This window comes from Callospermophilus lateralis, chromosome 10, assembly GCF_048772815.1.
Source record: "Callospermophilus lateralis isolate mCalLat2 chromosome 10, mCalLat2.hap1, whole genome shotgun sequence".
NCBI classification, from domain to species: Eukaryota; Metazoa; Chordata; class Mammalia; order Rodentia; family Sciuridae; genus Callospermophilus; species Callospermophilus lateralis.
In genome coordinates, this window is record NC_135314.1 from 95,173,796 (window position 1) to 95,191,560 (window position 17,765).

Below are 17,765 nucleotides of genomic sequence, written 5' to 3' on the forward strand. Positions count from 1 at the left end.
CAAATGCCTCTGGAATTACACAGCTCTGGAGAAAGAAAAATGGTGGGCATCTTTTAGTCATGGAGAATCCTTTCAACTTTGATTCTCTTGGACATTGAATCCCCTTGGAGTTGAACATTGCTATTTGTCTGTCACACCCTCAGTCCTAGTTTTGACAATAAATACCAACAGGTGCAACTGAGCATTCTCAACAATCCCACTTTTCTTCCTCTGTCTTTCCAGACCCATGCCTTAGGACCTGCTTTTCTTTTCCCTCTCCTTTAAGTTGAGCATCAAGGATGTATTGTTGCAGCACAGAGACTGAAAAGATTGTAATTTTCTTTTATTGTGTCTGGCAGGATTTGCAACAGATATTAATGGGGGACATAAATAGCACATGGAAGGTATTGAACAAAACTGTTTAATGCAAGGAGGTTGTACCAAGAGAAAATCTATGGAGTTAGGATTGATTCATACCTTGAACATACCTAGCCCCTTTAGGAGTTCCCATTTTTGCATGCCCATTTCAGTGGTAAATCCTATAATTAATGCGAATTTCAACAATGTATTTTTTAAGGAGTGTATGGAATTTCCCCTCTCTTCCTCCTTCTTGTGACCCCAGAGGTTGTAGGTTTGAGTGAGTGAGTGAAAATGGTAGGCAGGCTGAGCTGCAGCGGGAGGCGACGGGGGCAGCGAGGGGAGGCCGGAAGGTGACAGCCGACCTTAGGGAAGGCAGGAGGTCTTGGATGTCAAATGCCCGCGCCAGCCTGGACCTGGGAATCGAGGATGATCGTTATTACTTGATGGCAATAGACTACTGAAATCTTCGTAGGATAGCAGCAAGTATTAGAATTACACCTAAAATTGAAAAAGAAACAGTTATTTATTCTGCTTCCAACTCTGAAAGCGGAAGCCGCAATAGCTTCGGTAGCAGTAGCAGCCGCAGCAGATTTCTCAAGTTCAGGATGATTCTTACTTCCTCTTGGATCGTTCACCGATGGTCCAGTCCTTCTTATAGTTCTTTAGTAGAGAAAAGATTTATTTAGAAGTTTTTTCCCCTCTACTGCTTACTTTTTCCATGGACAGTATATAAAATTTTCTGCAACTTATTATGGGAAAAACAGTACTAATAGTTAACATAGGCTTTTTGGTGATTCCAACACAGAATCAATCCCCTGCCCCCACGGAATCAATCCTCCGTCCAAGCCTTTCAAGCCTTTTCATTCCTTTTTTTTTTTTTTTTTTGGGCGAGGTGTCTGCTCCCCTCTAGCTCCCTGCGCTCGCTCCCCGCCCCCAGCCGCCCTCCCCGTGGCTCCTTTCTCCGCCTCCTCAGCGATTGCCATCTGACAAGATCTCCAAATCAAAGTGATAAATCGCTCCAAACTTTTTTTGGCGGCGCTGAGATGTTGGAGGGGCGTCTAGCGCGCATGTGCGAAGGTGCCCAAACTGACAATGCTAGAGAGATAGCGAGTGTGGATTGAGAGAAAGGGAGAGAGGGAGGGAGAGAGAGTGAAAGAGGGAAAGACAGAGTGAGTGTGTGGAAGTGTGTGAGTGTGTGTGTGTGTGTGTGTGTGTTTGTGTGAGAGGGAGAGGGAGAGAGAGAGAGAGAGAGAGAGAAGAGAGAAGAGAGGAGAGAGGGAGGGAGCGAGAGGGAGAGCAAAAGAAGGAAAAGATCCAAGAAAAAAAAAAACCCAACCACACACCAGCGGCTGCAGGACTGGGCACAGCATGAGATCCAAAGGCAGGGCAAGGAAACTGGCCACAAGTAGGTGCAATATCCCTTTTCTATTGGCTTTTCCCCCCTCCTCTGCCATCTTGCATATCTGTCTCCAGCACTCCGGGAGGGAGCGCGAGCTGCCTCTTGCGCCCGGGCCCCGGGTGGAGGGCAGGCGTAATGCAGCCCCAGCAACCTGCCGGTTCCAGTCTCCGCGCCCAGTAGCCCGCTCTCGCTCCCGGTTTGGGCGCCAGAGAAGCCCGGGCAGCCCTCAGCCCCGCACACCGACTAGCTGTGGCAACCCCGTGGTGGGGGTGGGGTGGGGGCAGCAAAAACGGGGGTAGGAGGGAGGAGAGAGCGCGAGAGCGAGCGCAAGGGGGGGGGGGAGGAACGGAGAGAAGAGAGTCTCCCCCTCCCCTCCCCTTCCCCCCAGGCGGGGGAGAGTCGCCTCTGGCCAACCAGCTAGTCCCGGGTGTGGGAGGAGGGGGGAGCGGGGGATGGGGGAGGCGGGCATGGGAAGGGAGCTTTTCGAGCCTCGGTTTGTTTCAGGGGCTTGGAATGGGTGGCAGGCTCAGAGGGAACCACAGTGGCGGCAGCGGCAGGCGGCAGTGGTGGAGTTGGGAAAAGTTGCGAGACGGCCGCTGAAGTTGCGCGGGCGGGCGGGCTGCGCCGAGCCGCGGCTGCGGTAGTGGGCGCTGTGCGCTTGGTCATGCTCTCCGGCGTGTGCGGCGCGGCGGGAGGACTGGGGAGGGGAGTGGGGGAGACAAAGGGGGGTGCTGCAGTCTCTGAGTGGGGGGCAGTGGCAGAGCGGAGCTATCGGCTCCTGAGAGCCACAGGCAGGTGGGGAGAGAAAAAGCCCCGCGAGCGCGTGCAGAGCGGTGAATGGAGGGCGCGTAGCCAGCGGCAAGAGCCGCGGAGGATAAGGAGGCCGAGAGGGCGCGCTCCGACCCGCCAACCCAGGGCTGGCGGGGCGCCGAGTGACCCCCAGGGGGCGGGCTGCCTGAACGTTGGGCCGCGGAGAGGGCGCGGCTGAGCCTCCTGCTCTCTTTCTGGGAGCAGCCCGGGTCCCGGGTCAGTAATCCTCCCCGGCGCCCCCTGCCTGCCCGGTGTGGAGCAACCTGGTCACGCGGGACCTGGGCGATTGGGTTTGGGGCGGGGGCGGCTAGATCCGCATCCCCCACTCATTCTGCAAAGCTGTTGGGTGACTCGCCCGGCATTGCCCGCCGAACTGACACTGTCGGACACGACCCGAATCTCAGCCGGGACTGTATGCGACTGGGCTGTGTTGTTCAAAGGCTTCTACCACGAGTCTAAGGGGACTCGGCGGCGCCGAGCCACGGAGCAGCCTCGAGCGTTTCTCCGCAGTGTAGGCACGCGGGGCTCGAGCTGCCTCGGGAGAGGACAGGCCGCCCTCGGTTCACTCGCATTTGGCACTTGCTGAAACAGAACTCTAATTATTTTGCTTGTAGGCCAGAGAAATGAGAGATGGGGGTGGGTGGAATGTTTTTCTTCAGTGAAGTCCCCAGTCTCCCGCTCCCGTCCATTCACATTAGAACCAAGTACGGTAGGTATTCCATGCCTTTCAGCCCGCCGCGTCCCTGCAGCACTGCGCGGAAGGCAGTGACACATAGGCGCTCAGTTTCGCCGGCGGTGGGAGTTCGGTGGGCGAGATGCTGTCATCCATCCCAGGCGCTTTTCCAGTGCTTCGTCCAGTCCTCACCCAAGCACTCTCACACTCCCTAATACATTTCTCTCCCCCCCCACCCGCTGTGGTCTCAGGGATCAACCTAAATGTAGAGCTCATTGTGTCACCAGTTCATCTGTGTCTTCTTTAAATATTGTTCATTTCACTTAGCTTCGGTAGTGTCAAGGCGTACCAATGGAATTGTTTTTCCTGTTTGCTTTTAACCGAGTCTGATGTCTTTATTCTCATCTGAGGGGGAATAAATGTACATATGCTTGGAGGCTCGAAGTCTTCAATTCTGACTAAAGGTTAGGAAGGAGTGTGTGTGTGTGTGTGTGTGTGTGTGTGTGTGTGTTCGCGCGCGCGCACGCGTGTGGTTGTTGTTGTTGGGAGGGGGCGGGGAGCCTGCTTCAACCATGCCTAAGTTGTGAAATTGAAAGCCTAAGGCTTTGCGCCGCGCCTCATTGCCAGGCATCCGCCGAAGTGAAAGCAGAACACAAAACACTTTGGATTTTCTTATACAACCTTTTCAACTGTTTTAATTGTTCAAGAAAGCTGTACACTGCTGTTTTAAAATATTCCCGCATGCACAGTCCATTCAACACCCCGAATCTGAGCTTCCTTTTTGATTGGATACTTGTCATTCAACCGGTGGGAGACACATTCATTTTGTCTCCAGTGTCGGTAATGATGCCGTTGCAGCTTTCAGATAGAACCGAACTCTTACAAACTTTTCCTGCTGAGCCTCAGGTTCCCACTTGCAGAGATCCAGCTGTTGCTGCCACAGATGCTTTCTTTAGAAGCCCTGCTTTGTGCAAATTTTCATTTACAATCTGAGTAATAAAGGAAATCATATTTAAACTACGGATTTTTGTATTTTAAAGCACTATTTCCTTTTGACGAGTAGCGTGTGGCAGAGATAGTTGGTGACCTCTGCGGTGCAATCATCCAACGAAAATTTAGCTTCTCTGTCTGTACTGGTTTCTTTCTCTTTTTGGGTTAGGAAGAGGCAGTGTGACCAGCATATTTAAAAAAAAAAAACAAACAAAAAACAAAACTACCTTTACTGTGGCAAAAGTAAACATTTCAGTGAAAACAGGTCGCGTAGAAATACTTGTTCTCTCGACTGATTGCTTGTTATTCTTTTTGTCTTTTGTAAATTTCTTTGGTGCTCATAAGTTCTTGCTTGATCTTGGCCGTGGTACAGGAGGAGCCCATGGAGGTCGACCAGAGAACACATACCCTGAAAATAGTCCCTGAAGCTACACCGAGATTGAATACATAACCCAGTTTGCAATTCGTGTATCTTATTTTGTGCACAATAGTTGAAGTTGATAAATTCGTTAAAAATCGTGAGAGAATTTAAATTTCAATTAAAAAATAAAGAATGGAAAAGCAAGAAGATTGCCGCCTGTACTGTCTAAAGCGCCTGACTTTTATTTCCATCTTTAAGAAAAGAAAATTAAAAGCCAAGTCAAGCCTGGCAGTCCTGGGAGACTTCCCAGCCGTTTTCATGGGCAGCTAGAATAGCACCTGGGCCATGCCAGAAACGCCAGTTGCAACTCTCCTGATGAATGGGAAGGAAGTGAATTTGGGTCTGCCCAGCATATCTACAGTCTGAAACACGAAGGAACCCCCACTCCACTTCCCCGAAGTGACAGCGGGCAGGATTTCAATCACAGCAATGAGTTGCATACAGTAACCCCCTTAGCTACCAGCCCCGCAGAAGTCTCGTAAAGACGCAGAAGGCAGCGATGCGATTAGCAAGACGGTGTTGAGGAGGGCACTTGTTACTTCTACTCTTGAATCTCTGTTTAAAAACAGATTCCAAAGTAGGAAAGGTAGATGCCGACTTTCCCTCCTGTCCTTAAACTCCTCACCGTAGCAGCCCAGGACCTAAGATAAAAAGGAAACAGGAGCCCACATTGAGGTGTTCAGTCTCTGTGTGTGCACCTTACTTGGGCTTTCCTTCATCCTTAAGAAACCCACATCAAAACAGAGCTTTATTATAAAATGCACTTTTATTTGTTTGTTTCAGACTGCTTTTGAGAAGTGTTCTCTGGATGGAGGCTGAGGCCCCTTCTAGGAAAGCAGTTTATTTGCCATTACTTGACCATTACCCGGGCTTAGTACTTCTTTACTACATTTGGCACTCTGAGCACCGTCTTCCTAGAGCTTTTAGACGGGTTCGCACCCCTACTCCCTTACCCCCAAATCTCTGTTTAGGGGAAGGTTAATTACGCTTTTCATTCTCCCCACAGTCCCAACACTGTGGGAGGGGACGGTTCATTAGTTGCAGAGCCAGGGAGACTGGGAAGCCAGGCGTCTTTCCCCAGGTTTTCATTCGTAGGAGCTGAGGAGTTTCAGGTCTTGGCTGCGATGCTGTGCTTGTGAGTGTTTTTTTTTTTTTTTTTTTTTTTTGCCTTATAGCCTCATTCTCAGTTCTCAGGTTTTCTTCTCCGAAGCCTCTCCCTGCACCCCAGGGCCTGGTCTCCTCTGTGGATAGACATTCGACTTGTTCGATTACCAAATAGAAATCATCACATCATTTCTTGAAAATTTTGGTCTTTCTCTCTTTGTCTTTCTTTCATTCTAGTTGAAGGTAATGAGTTTCTCATTAAAGAGAAACTGTAAGCAGTTTCTCTTTAATCATCAGAGTGTTAGGGAGCGTATTTTATATTTGGAAGATGGGTCCAGGTTGTCAGAGCCTGCATTTGTGACCTGGAGGAGGAAGGCCACAGTTGGGGATGCCTAACTCTGTCCTTCCTGGGGGCGGGCAAGGAGGGCCAGAGGGCAAACTGGTTGCCTACCTCAGCCCTTCTCTTCTGGCATCTCCCTCCACTTTGCCTCCACTACAAGACGGCCAGGAGGCGGACAGGCTTGTGTTGTGTTCCTGACTACCCTCTTCCAAAGATACCAAGTGCTTGGCAAAGCTCAATTCCCTAGAACTATCTACCATTCCCCACCTTATCTCACACCCTCCTGGTGCTGAGAAAGTGGCCCTCAGTGGGGCAAGGGATGGGCTGGGGTGGTTCCAGTGATGCACTCAGGGCATACCTGCCCCCGCCCCCGGCTCCTCAGGCTTCTTAGTTTTGGCCTCAAGCTTTGGCTAGCACTCTTCTTCCCAATCCAACCTTATGGGTGCTGTGTGCTTGGGACAACTGCTTCCTCAGAGTCCAGTGTGCATTGACAGTGTAAAACAGGCACACCATCACAAGCACACACTCACACTTCCTGGGTTCAAGAAGAGTTTTGTGTAGAGGGTAGGCATTCACCACCTCTGGCAGAGCTGGCCTCTTTCCAGCCTCACTGGGTAGGGGAGACAGGGACTTCGGGGGAGGAGATGGGGCAGGAGTGGACAGCCATACTCTAAGGATGCCAGGCACATTTTTCTGGAGTGGTGTGGTTAACCCTTCCTCCGCTGGAAGCTGCTGGCTAGGCATTTTCTAAAATAGTCTGTGGGGTCTGCTTTCCTTTTCTCCTGGGCGGCCCAGTATGAATCATTAGTTCCCTCCCTACTTCCCCACTCCATTAGCCACGATCCTCCTTCTAAAATTAGATTTCCCCCTTTCCACTCTTCTGGCCTTCTGAGTTTACTAGGGAATTCTCAAGGAAATTGGCTGTGTATTGAGAACAAGTGTGAGGAAGAGGATAAAAAGGATACAAACACATCTAACAGAAGACAAGAAAGGGGGCCTAGAAGAGAGAAGCAGAGCCCTTCTCCTTCCAGATCTCTATTTTGCACAAGACTGGTATTTTCCTCTCTCCCTCCAGTAAATGAAAAAAAAAATCTTGTTAATTACCTTTTCTATGTGCTATACAAGAAACTTCAGAGATGTTTCTACACAGGGAAGAAACTGTTTACAAAATGCTTTCAAAAGTGTGACATATTGCTCTAGTTCAGCACTAAAAAGCTAAACACACTTACCCTCCTTTGAAGTGCCGGGGCTGGGGCAGCTTATTTGAGTGCAGTTCAGATATTGCTGTGGGTATAACTAATGGCTTCTACCTATTTAGCTCAAGTGGGAGGAGAGAAAGGCCTGAATTCCTTGTCCAGTGGGTCCCTCTGGAGACTAGGTTCTGGCTTCTGGCCAGTTCTGTACAATGTCAACATTGAATATTTGAATTCCCAGACTCTATTTAACAAGTTTCTAAATAAATAAACTCATTGTGTGTCTGTGTTTAAAATTATTTTACCTCTTTCATAAAAGCTTATTACATTAGTCTTGCATGTTGATTTTTTAAAAAAATAAACAAACAAACAAAGTTTAAGGCCTTTTAATAGCCAGATCTACGTAATATGCATTTATTGGGAAGCCATTGTCTCACTTGGAGGTGTGTAGGAGCTATTTAGAGGGATCTTAAGCTATTCCGTGTGACTTGATAGTGAATTAAAAAAAAAAAAAAAAAGCTAAGTTCAGAAAGTCAGTGAAATATTAATCTCATCAAAAGGGGGTTTGACTATGTAACTTTAGTGCCTTTAAATATTTAGTAATTTGTCCTTCAGGAGACTTTGCTGATTTGTCTTAAATGGGTATGTGTATATGGAACCTCAATCTTTGTAGGTTCTGAAGGCAAGTCTAGAGCTCTTCTCATATGAGATTTTGTTTCTGGACATTTTTTTTTCCCTGTCTCTGTAAGTTGGAAGGAGTAGATACACAGATACTTTTTCTCATATTTCAGTTTGGTCAAAAGAACCACATGCATTCTCCCATTTTACTAATTTTTCAGCATTGAACGTCCATACAGTGTTTTTATGCAGATGGAAACATAGTTGTTCTAAGTACAAACTTATTTTTTTAAAAAAGGCAAGTTCCAGTCCTCTTGCAAGTGTGGACTCCATCTGGAGTTATTAGGAAAGAAAGTGGAATTTACTCTAATTTATGTGTGTAAAGTACATTATTAAAAAGAATGGGATTTGAAAGGGCACATAGTAAAACCCATAACATTTAGCTGGTAATGTGGAGAGCTCAAAGCCAAGAAAAAAAAAAAAATACCACCAACCCATGCAAACCCTGAAATAGATTACAATGACCTCAGCCATTTTCATTTTCAAAAATAATAGCCATGATTAAAACAGGGAGTGTTTTACTTGGATCCATGTTCTTCTGCATTATTATAAAAGCTATTTTGTGGTTAAAGAACTGTTTCATTACAGAAAAAGAAAGCAAGTGAATTTTTAATCAAATTCCTGACTCTTCAAAAGTACTCATTCTTGAATTACTTTTTATTTTGATTTTAGTTATTATTCTTATTCAATAGCAAACATGCTTTTGGCTTGTATATTTAGCCAAATTCTTGAATATTAATTTTCAAGGAGAAATTTGTTTAGAAAAGAGATTTTATTCTCTTAGTCAACACCTGCCTGGGAGTCAATAACTGTATAACAGGAAGGACTAAAACTTCCTTAACCATGTTTAAGAACCTGCCTAAGGAGTAATTAATTTTGCATGTTAGGGTTGTTTATGTGTTAAGATTGATGACATTTATGAAAGTTCTTGCAGGTAGCAGTTGGAGGGCTTTGGTGATGGGCAGTTTTACACAATTAATAACAATGAAGTTCTTCCTGTGTGCTAGGCTCTGAGCATGGCAAGCTGTGCTTCCAGCTCTCATGAACATTTCAAATGTGCACATCAGTATTTGGATCTGATGTGATCCCTAATCATCTTCAAATTATTGAATACTTCTTGTGAGGTGAGAATATTAATAATAATAATAATAATAATAATAATAATAATAATGCCCTCCTTGGTATCTTTACTTGTGACTTGGTATCTTTACATGGGGGTAATAATACCACCCTTCTTGGGCTGCTGTGAGAGTTAATAAGGATAATGTTTTCCATTATGTACCTAAGTCATATGCAATCACACATTAAATCTTAATCACTTCCCTTCTGATTTATCAGTTAAATTTTCTGTAGAGAAATACCTTTGGCCCCCCTCCTGTTCCATGTTTTTATCCAGTCTTATTTTTAGAAAGTATTTGTACATCCATGATAAACATTTTATATGACTTCTCAATAAATTATGCCCTTCATATAAATGTAAGTCATATCTAGAATTTGGATACATTTAAACTGCCTATACAATGCCAAACTTGGTGGTAAATTTATTTTGAAAACTTGAGAATAATTTTGCTTGTTCTTATTTATTTATGTTTTTGGTGGGAAGCAATATAAAGTGATTGAGATTTTAATTTTTCGCCACATATTTTGGCATTGCATAGCCACACGGCCTAAATTTAGTTGTGCATATTCTTCAGTTGTCATTAGGCTAGAATCCCTCCTGTATGAAAATTTAACTTTAATAAAAATTTCTTTTAATTGCTGATGGACCATTAGTTTTTTATTTATTTTTATGTGGTGCTGAGGATAGAACCCAATGCCTCACACACGCTAGGCACGTGCTCTGTCACTGAGCTACAACCCCAGCCCCAAATTTAACTTTTAATGGAAGAAGTTTATAAGTCACTTTACTCTCCTGGCTGAGTTGCTTCTCCCTAAATGATGGGGTTGGTCTAGAGGAGAGCTTATAAAGTCAAAGGATGTGTTTGCAGCTATGATAAGTGAAGCAAGGTGGGTATAAGGCCATCTTTTCCACTGTTTTTATTTTAATTTTTGATGGCCAGTCTTTGTATTCTGGAACAAGAGGGAGTGGTGGAGTCTGTGGCAAGCTGGCAGGTTGAGCCTTTTCTAAAGGAGCATCTACTACTGAGTGCTAATTCACTGCTGCCATCTGGAAAAGGGACCTCCTTGCTGCTGAGTGTTCCAGTTTCTAAGAGACTTCAGTCTGTATTTTTATGTGGATCTTCCCTACTTTAAAATGCTGATTCAGTCTTAAAAAAAAAGCTCAACAAAACACCTCTGATTGCAATATATAGTTCATGGACCTTGGACTTGCAATATCTGGATTCATTGTTTTCTAAGGGTCCTTCAAAATTCCAGCATTTTATAATATCCATAAGGGTTACTGAATACTACCTTGTATTTTTAAGATCTGTATCTTCCTCTCTATCCCAAACTTAATATGTGTGTGTGTGTGTGTGTGTGTGTGTGTGTGTGTGTGTGTGTTTTGATAGGTGGAAGTACTTATTACAGAATCTGATATCTGGCCATTTATCTGGAAAAATAGTCTTCCACAGCCATGTTGTGTCTTTCTTTCCTTCCATGCTGCTCATCATTAATTGACTTAAAAAAATAAACTTAAGCACCCCCTCCTCCTCCTCTCATAGCCACTGGCCACTGTTCTTTCTTATTTCTCACTCAACCCAATTCTTTGATTTGTGGGCTTGGGAATGAGCAGTAGTAAATCATTAAGAGACAGTTGTCTGCATTTTTCCACAGTGGGAGAAGAAGTCTGTTGGCTACTGTGGGTATTCAAAGGAAGACTGTGCCCCAGACCTCCTAGGAGGGTCCAGATGTCATGTCCTGAACATCTCTAACCAAAGAGCCCTGCTGATTTTGAAAGACCTAAACCTAAGACGGAGAACTGAGCTTTTAAGGAATGAATGTGTTATTTGACAAGAGTGGCTCTCCTTATAAAAAGGCCATATATGTTTAGGGAATATTTGAAAATAAATACATTGCACTCTGTTTATTATTATGAGATGTATTTCTAGTAGAGGTAGTAGGTGAATACAGGTGAAATTAAGTCCTGAGGATTAAAAGGGTAAACTATGGTGATGGAATACCAATATAAAGGAGTCTCTCAATAAACGTTGGACTAAGCAACTTATCTGAACCAGTGCTGTCGTCAAGGGAGTTAATGAACACTTGTCACCATCAACTAACATTGTTGGGAAAATTGTAAGATAATGCAGTGGTGGAGGGGAGGATTTGGGGTAGTGAGAAACCATGGTCACAGTCATTATCGATAGTTATCAGATACCTAGCTCCCAATTTTTAATCTGATACTGAGGCCTAAATACTTTAGCTTATCTGTTGAGGGTTTCTTACTCTTGAACCAGAAGAGTGTGAGGACTCTGAGCCCAGGTTCTGAGTTAGATTTGCCAATATTTGAATCCTGGCTCCACTTAATCTTCCTGTGCCTCAGTTCCTTTCTTATGGACTGGGGATACTTACCTCATGCGAGGATTTGACCAACCAATGCATTTAGAATAGGTGGAAGTCCTCAATGTATGTTTATTATTGTTTTATTAACTTTTTAGGCTTCTTTGACTCCCCACCCAAGACAGGTCTATTAAGCTTAAGGTTCCCATTTGAGTCTATCCCTGTGTTTCTGTGTTCCCAAACTTTGCCTGTGATGTTATACTCTGTAAATCTATCCATATTGTATATTGACCATCAAAATCTAATGTCTTCTTTAAAATTTCATTTAAACCCTTGTTTTTTTAAAAAAATTTTTCCACATTTTTAATTTGTGCACTATAGTTTTAACATAATGATGGGATTTGTTGTTACATATTTGTACGTACACACAATATAACAGTAGAATTCATTCAATATCACTCCCCAGCACTTCCTCCCTCCCTCCCACTTTCTGACTCTTTCCCTCTAACTGATCTCCCTTTGATTTTCATAGATCCTCTTCCCCCTATCCCCTGCAACTACATTTCTTTTCTTTTTTGGTACCTGGAATTGAACCCAGAGGCATTTAACCACTGAGCCACATCCCCAGCCTTTTTAATATAGTCTTTTATTTTGAGGAAGGTCTTGCTAAGTTGTTTAAGGCCTTTCTAAGTTGCTGGCTTTGAATTCACGATCCTCCTGCCTCAGCCTCCTGAGCTGCTGGTATTGCAGGTGTGCATTACCATGCCCAGTCATAATTTATGTTATTTCATTCCAATAGTATGGAATTATCTTTACCTACCATCATTTTGGCATTTTGCTATATATTGCTTGTCTTCATGGTATCCATCTTATTTTGATGGAGAAACCTTGCAGAGCCTATTTCTGTTTTGGGCCTAGTACAATGCTTTGCATATGGCAGTTAGCAATACAATTAGGTGACAGTGGTTAGCGATAGGCTTTGATGGATTATGTGAACCCCTTCAACTTCTTTGCCTGCAAAACCTGCACAGTTAGGTTATGTCAGCACGAGAACTCTGGGATATCTGACACTTTAATTGCATACTAAATCCACAATTGGCCAGTTTTGACAGTGATAAACCACCTGGAAAGCACATTTGGAAAGTAGAGTATTATTCCTAATTTTCACCAATAATGTTTCTCATTTTGCCAGGGCAGGTATAACCCATGGCTCCGCACTTAAATCACAAATTGTTATTGATCTACATTTGATCTTAGACTCTTCACTGGATCTGATTCTGGAGAATGTCAATGGAGTCAAGGTGGAGATGGGGAAACAGTTTGTGGACTCACGTAATTCCTAGGGATTTGGGGCTATTCATTTACTAAAGTCATCAGTAGCTAATTTTTTCCCCCTAAATCCTTAGACCAGTTTGGGAAGTTTTAATATAGAACATAGGACCAAGAATTTTTCTTGGTCCTTTAATGGCATACTTTAATGAACATTTATGATTAAAGATTCTTTTAGACAATTGAAGGCTGAGAGATGACATTGTGTTGACTCTTATTTAACTCCACTCGCCCAACTATGTCCTCTTAATGAAGGTGCAAACATGACTTCTCTCCCTCTCTCCATTCTTTCACCTCCATGCCTTGTTTTCATAAATCTCTCATTTCCCTGGAAAAAAGAGGACTGTTTGTACCCGGAAAACTGTCCTCAAGCCCTGAATGGTTACAGGGTTTTAGTGCCTGTTCTGAGTTTTTTTACCAACACCAGCCAGATGTGATTTCTTGTTTTGTTATTAAGATTACTCTTTAGTCAAGGGAGCTCCTTTAAATGGGGTAGAAACTGAAAGTCACAGGTTTTATACTTGGTGCTGACCATGGACTTCAGCTTTGGTGAGAGCTATGAAATTAAGTAGTAATAATAGGTTTCAGTATAAAATTGTAACTGAAATGAAAGGAGGATATAAGGGCTACTTTGTTTTTTGCTGGGTCATGATTTTTGATCTTTTTTTTGGGGTCCTAGACCCCTTCCTGTAAGAATCTGATGAAAGTCATGGAGGCTCTTTTCAGAAAGTTCCTGTATACCTAGAGATTTTCCATACAATTCAGCAGGATTTATAAATTTATAAATTTCCACGGATTTATAAATTCTAGTTATAGATAAGATGGGAGTTTAGCCTCTGTGTTCAGACTTGATTCAGCTTACAGTTCAGGGTGAAGTTTTAAAACTTTCTATAGAACTTCAGTCTACTATGTTTATTATGTAACATCTTAAAGCCCTTATCAGTCTTTTCCCATTATCTTAGGAATGTTATTTTTTTCTGATTACAAAATTTATACACATTACATAATTTAAAAACTGTATAAAAATATAGAAAACTAAAGTTTTTTTCATGTTTTTTTTTGTCATATAGTGCCTGAGATGACCACTGTACATCTTTTAATGTAAAATTTTGCACATTTTTTCCTTATGCAAATATGGGCACATACTTAGATATAGATTTACAGCTCTTTCCAGCAACTTGCTTTTTCATTTTTTTAAAAATATTTTTATTTTTTAGTTATCAGCAGGCACAACATCTCTGTTTGTATGTGGTGCTGAGAATCGAACCCTGGCCGCACTCATGCCAGGCAAGCGCACTACCGCTTGAGCCACATCCCCGGCCCCTTGCTTTTTCATTTTAAAATTTACTATAGAACTCAGATATGTGTCAGTCTAACCCATTCTCTTTAAAGGCAGCAGATCTTTCATTGTTTGGATGTAGTTTCCTTTATTGAACTAGACCTCTATGATGACATATGTGTAGTTTTCCAGTTTTCAGAACAGAACAGACAAGAGAAGTCTCCCAAACCAGGACTCTAGGGAAAATGAAAGTGAAGACTACAATTAAAGGAAGCTTACAGTTCAGGGTGAAGTGTGCTGGCCTCTGCCAGAGGGGCACAGTGGGGGTTTGGGAGGTCACTGAGGGTTGCTTTACCCTGTCAGGACAGATCAGATTTCCAAGCATCTTCACCGGCTGGAGGATCAAGGATCAAGGGTCTAAGTCCAGAGCTAGGGTACATCTTTGTAAGATCCTCTGATTATCTATCTATCTATCTATCTATCTATCTATCTATATTTTATATCTATCTATATTTTATATCTATCTATCTATCTATATTTTATATCTATTTATCTATATTTTATATCTATCTATATTTTATATCTATCTATCTATCTATATCTGAGATATTTCAGGCTCACTGAATTGTTCTGGACCTCATAGTTATGCCCCATTTTCATTTTCTCCTGCTGCTTAGAACAGGCTGTAGCTGAAATAAACACATATAGCCCCAACTGGATAAGCAAATTGTTGAGGCTTCAAAGTTTTAATGTTTTTTTGTGATTTCCTTGTTTGTGTGGTACATTATGATCATAATGCCTTATCCCGTGTATATACCTGAAGCCAAATAATGCAACTAAATGAACGCAGAAGGCTATCTGAAGTCAATCAAAACCCTTTTTGATATTCTTTTAAAAAATTATCCACAGTAATGTCTAGCCTATGAATTGGAAAGACCATTTTTATAGAAAAATGTTTTTCCCTGGGTAACCAGACTATGGGAAAATTTTTATAATGGAAACTATCTCTTGCTTTTAACTATAGCATAAGAAATATGACAGGATAATGTTACACACTAAAGCCCATCAGATGTAAAATTCCAGTTTTTGATTATAAGTTATAAACCAGGATAGAGAGACTTCTGAAAAGTGGTTTTCTTTGGCAATGATGTTGTTGATTAAATATAAAAAATTCAGAAAAATTAGTTCAGCCCATGCCTTTACACAGAAGATTACAAAAAGGAATAGCTGGGTTTTGGTTCTACTGGGAACTATTTTACTTATTAAAGCTTATTGGATTATATTAGATTAAAAATATTAGATTGGACTTGAAAAGGTACCAAAGAATTACAATTTAGTGATATAAATCTTTTTAGGAATTAATTTACTTAGCAAATTTGATTCCTTAGAGCTCAGTATTTGTTCCAAATTCAAATACATACATATATTTTTGTGGATATAGAAAGGTTATTCCATGGGGGAAATTACTCTAGTTAACAGTTTCAAAAAATATTTTAAATTAGATCAATCAAATTGAGTTGATAAATAGTTATTGAGCATCTGGTATATATAAAGCATGATGAACAAAATTCTAGAAACTCTCAGTTTTCTGAAAATGTTGAAAATCAACATTTGACAGACATATATATGCCCCTGTCAAAGGTTTATTAATAGACATAAAGGTGACCATGTACCTGTTGCTGGTTATCAGTGGCTACAAAGTGGTTTCATGAGCTTGGAGAATTGGGTCCTATGCCTATCTTTCCTCCAAACATTTTATTCTCCAAATATCTTTGTTAATATTGTAAAGCCACCTGCCTGACAAGCTCCAGTGTCATTTCACATGTTTGGGGTCTTCCATCGGAGAATACTACCACACTTCATTTCTCTTAATACCTGTCAGGTGTGAAGTTTTTTTTTTTTTTCCCCCTGCCTCGCTAAATTACTTGTATGGTAAATATGGATAAGATTTTCATTCAAGATACCTGAAAAAAGAAAAAAAAAAAAAAAAAAAAAGCTGGGCGCCTTATAAAATACTTGCTGCTGGTGACAATCATTCATTCAACAGCTATTTGTGGTGAAGGGAGGGCAGCAGTTAAGCACCCAGACAAGGCCCCTGCCCACATGTAGCTCACATTCTGGAGGATACAAACGTGCAGAGTCATAGAGTTCCAGACATGGACTCATATTATGAAGAAAGTAAATCAGGGTAACTAGCTAGAGAGTAACCAGGGACCTTATTTCAGAAAGATGATTGCAAAGACCTCTCTTACGAGGTGACACTTGAGCAGAGCTAAATAAGGAGGATGTTTATTAAGCGTTTGGCTTATTGACATTTGGAGAAGGGCAGGCAATATTGCTCTGTCTCGTTCTCTATCCTAGTGCAGAGGCAGACAATGGGTAAAGGCCATAAATAAGATTTATTTCAGTTTTGTCAAGTGCATTTATAGACACCATGTATACATTTAGTTGACTTCACAGCCTAGGAGCCAGGACAAAGATGTTTGTTTACCTTCCTTTATAAATGGAAGGAATGGGACTTTGGTGTTTGATCTGCAAACATTGGGCAAGAGGCAGCATCAGAAAAACATATTATATTTTTGGACCCATAATTCTGTACAGTTAAACAAATATTTATTGAACATACATTAAGAAGCTCAGGGCAAGCACTGTGTTGGGTACTGAGTAGTCAAAGAGAAATAAAATAAAATAAAATAAAATATATTTTCTGCCCTTGAGGAACTGGATTCTGTTGGGAGAGGCAGACATATAAACAGACAATTTTAATACAGTGGGGTAAGTGCAAGAACAGGGGTAATAGATCAGTTCCTACTGAACTACAATGCTCTGAAGAGTTGTATGTTACAAATGGCATAAGCTCTTCTATTCTTCTTCTTCTTCTTTTTGTTGTTGCAGTATTGGAGATCAGAAAGTGTTCACCTCTGAGCTATATCTCCAACCCTTTACATCTATTCCTGCCAAAAAAATTTTAACCCATATCCCACATAATCAGAAAAGAATGTATGTTTTCAAACTTAAGGATTAAAATTTTAGTGTGTTTTAAGAAAAATTTCTGAATCTATCTTCTGAGCCTTCAAATGTCCAATATTAGATAGACAAGTGTTTCCTTTTTTTTTTTTTTTTTTGGTTCCAGGGATTGGTCCCAAGGGCACTCAACTACTGAACCACATCACTAGCCTTTCCCTATTGTTTATTTTGAGACAGAGTCTCACTAGGTTGCTTACAGACTGCTAAGTTGCTGAGGCTGGCTTCAAACCTGTGATCCTCCTGCCTCAGCCTCCCAACCTGCTGGGATTACAGGTGTGCACCACCATGCTTGGTTTCAATTAAGTGTTTACTATATGGTCCACTCATCATGCCTGTTGTGGACATGCTGATCTTAATGAGTGAAGTGCAGGATGTACTTCAGGTATATGCCCCAGAGCCTTGGGTCTGTGGATGGGCAAATTTCTCTTCCTAGGCTTACCAGTATCAGTGTATTTTTTGTGGAGGTTTTTTTTTTTTGGTAAATTTTCCCTATCACTATTCAAGAACAAATTTTTTCCCTACCTCCTTGCCACTTATAGCTCTGAGAGCAAAAGATCCCACCAAAATGCCCAAACTGAAGTTTCCATAGTTTCAAAAGGTATATGCTGCTTCCAGATTCAATTTTTATCCAGTGAAAGGTAGTGTGACATAAAGGCTGATATGATCTCAGAGAAGTGTCTTGTCTCTCAGGCTGGCATGTGATTTTCTTGTTTATAAAATACACAAATAAGAATAAAACTTA

At 42.0% G+C, this 17,765-nt stretch overlaps 1 protein-coding gene across 7 annotated transcripts in view; it reads left to right on the forward strand.

Annotated features, from left to right (window-relative positions):
* Positions 1-1,389: 1,389 nt before the first annotated feature.
* Mecom (MDS1 and EVI1 complex locus) overlaps positions 1,390-17,765 on the forward strand; it is a 543,758-nt gene continuing 527,382 nt past the window's right edge. For all 7 annotated transcript variants that reach the window (XM_076867222.2, XM_076867224.2, XM_076867229.2 and 4 more), the window contains exon 1: positions 1,390-1,744. In XM_076867222.2, coding sequence (XP_076723337.2) covers positions 1,708-1,744 — 37 coding nt within the window. In that variant the 5' untranslated portion in view covers positions 1,390-1,707. The remainder of the gene's footprint in view (positions 1,745-17,765) is intronic.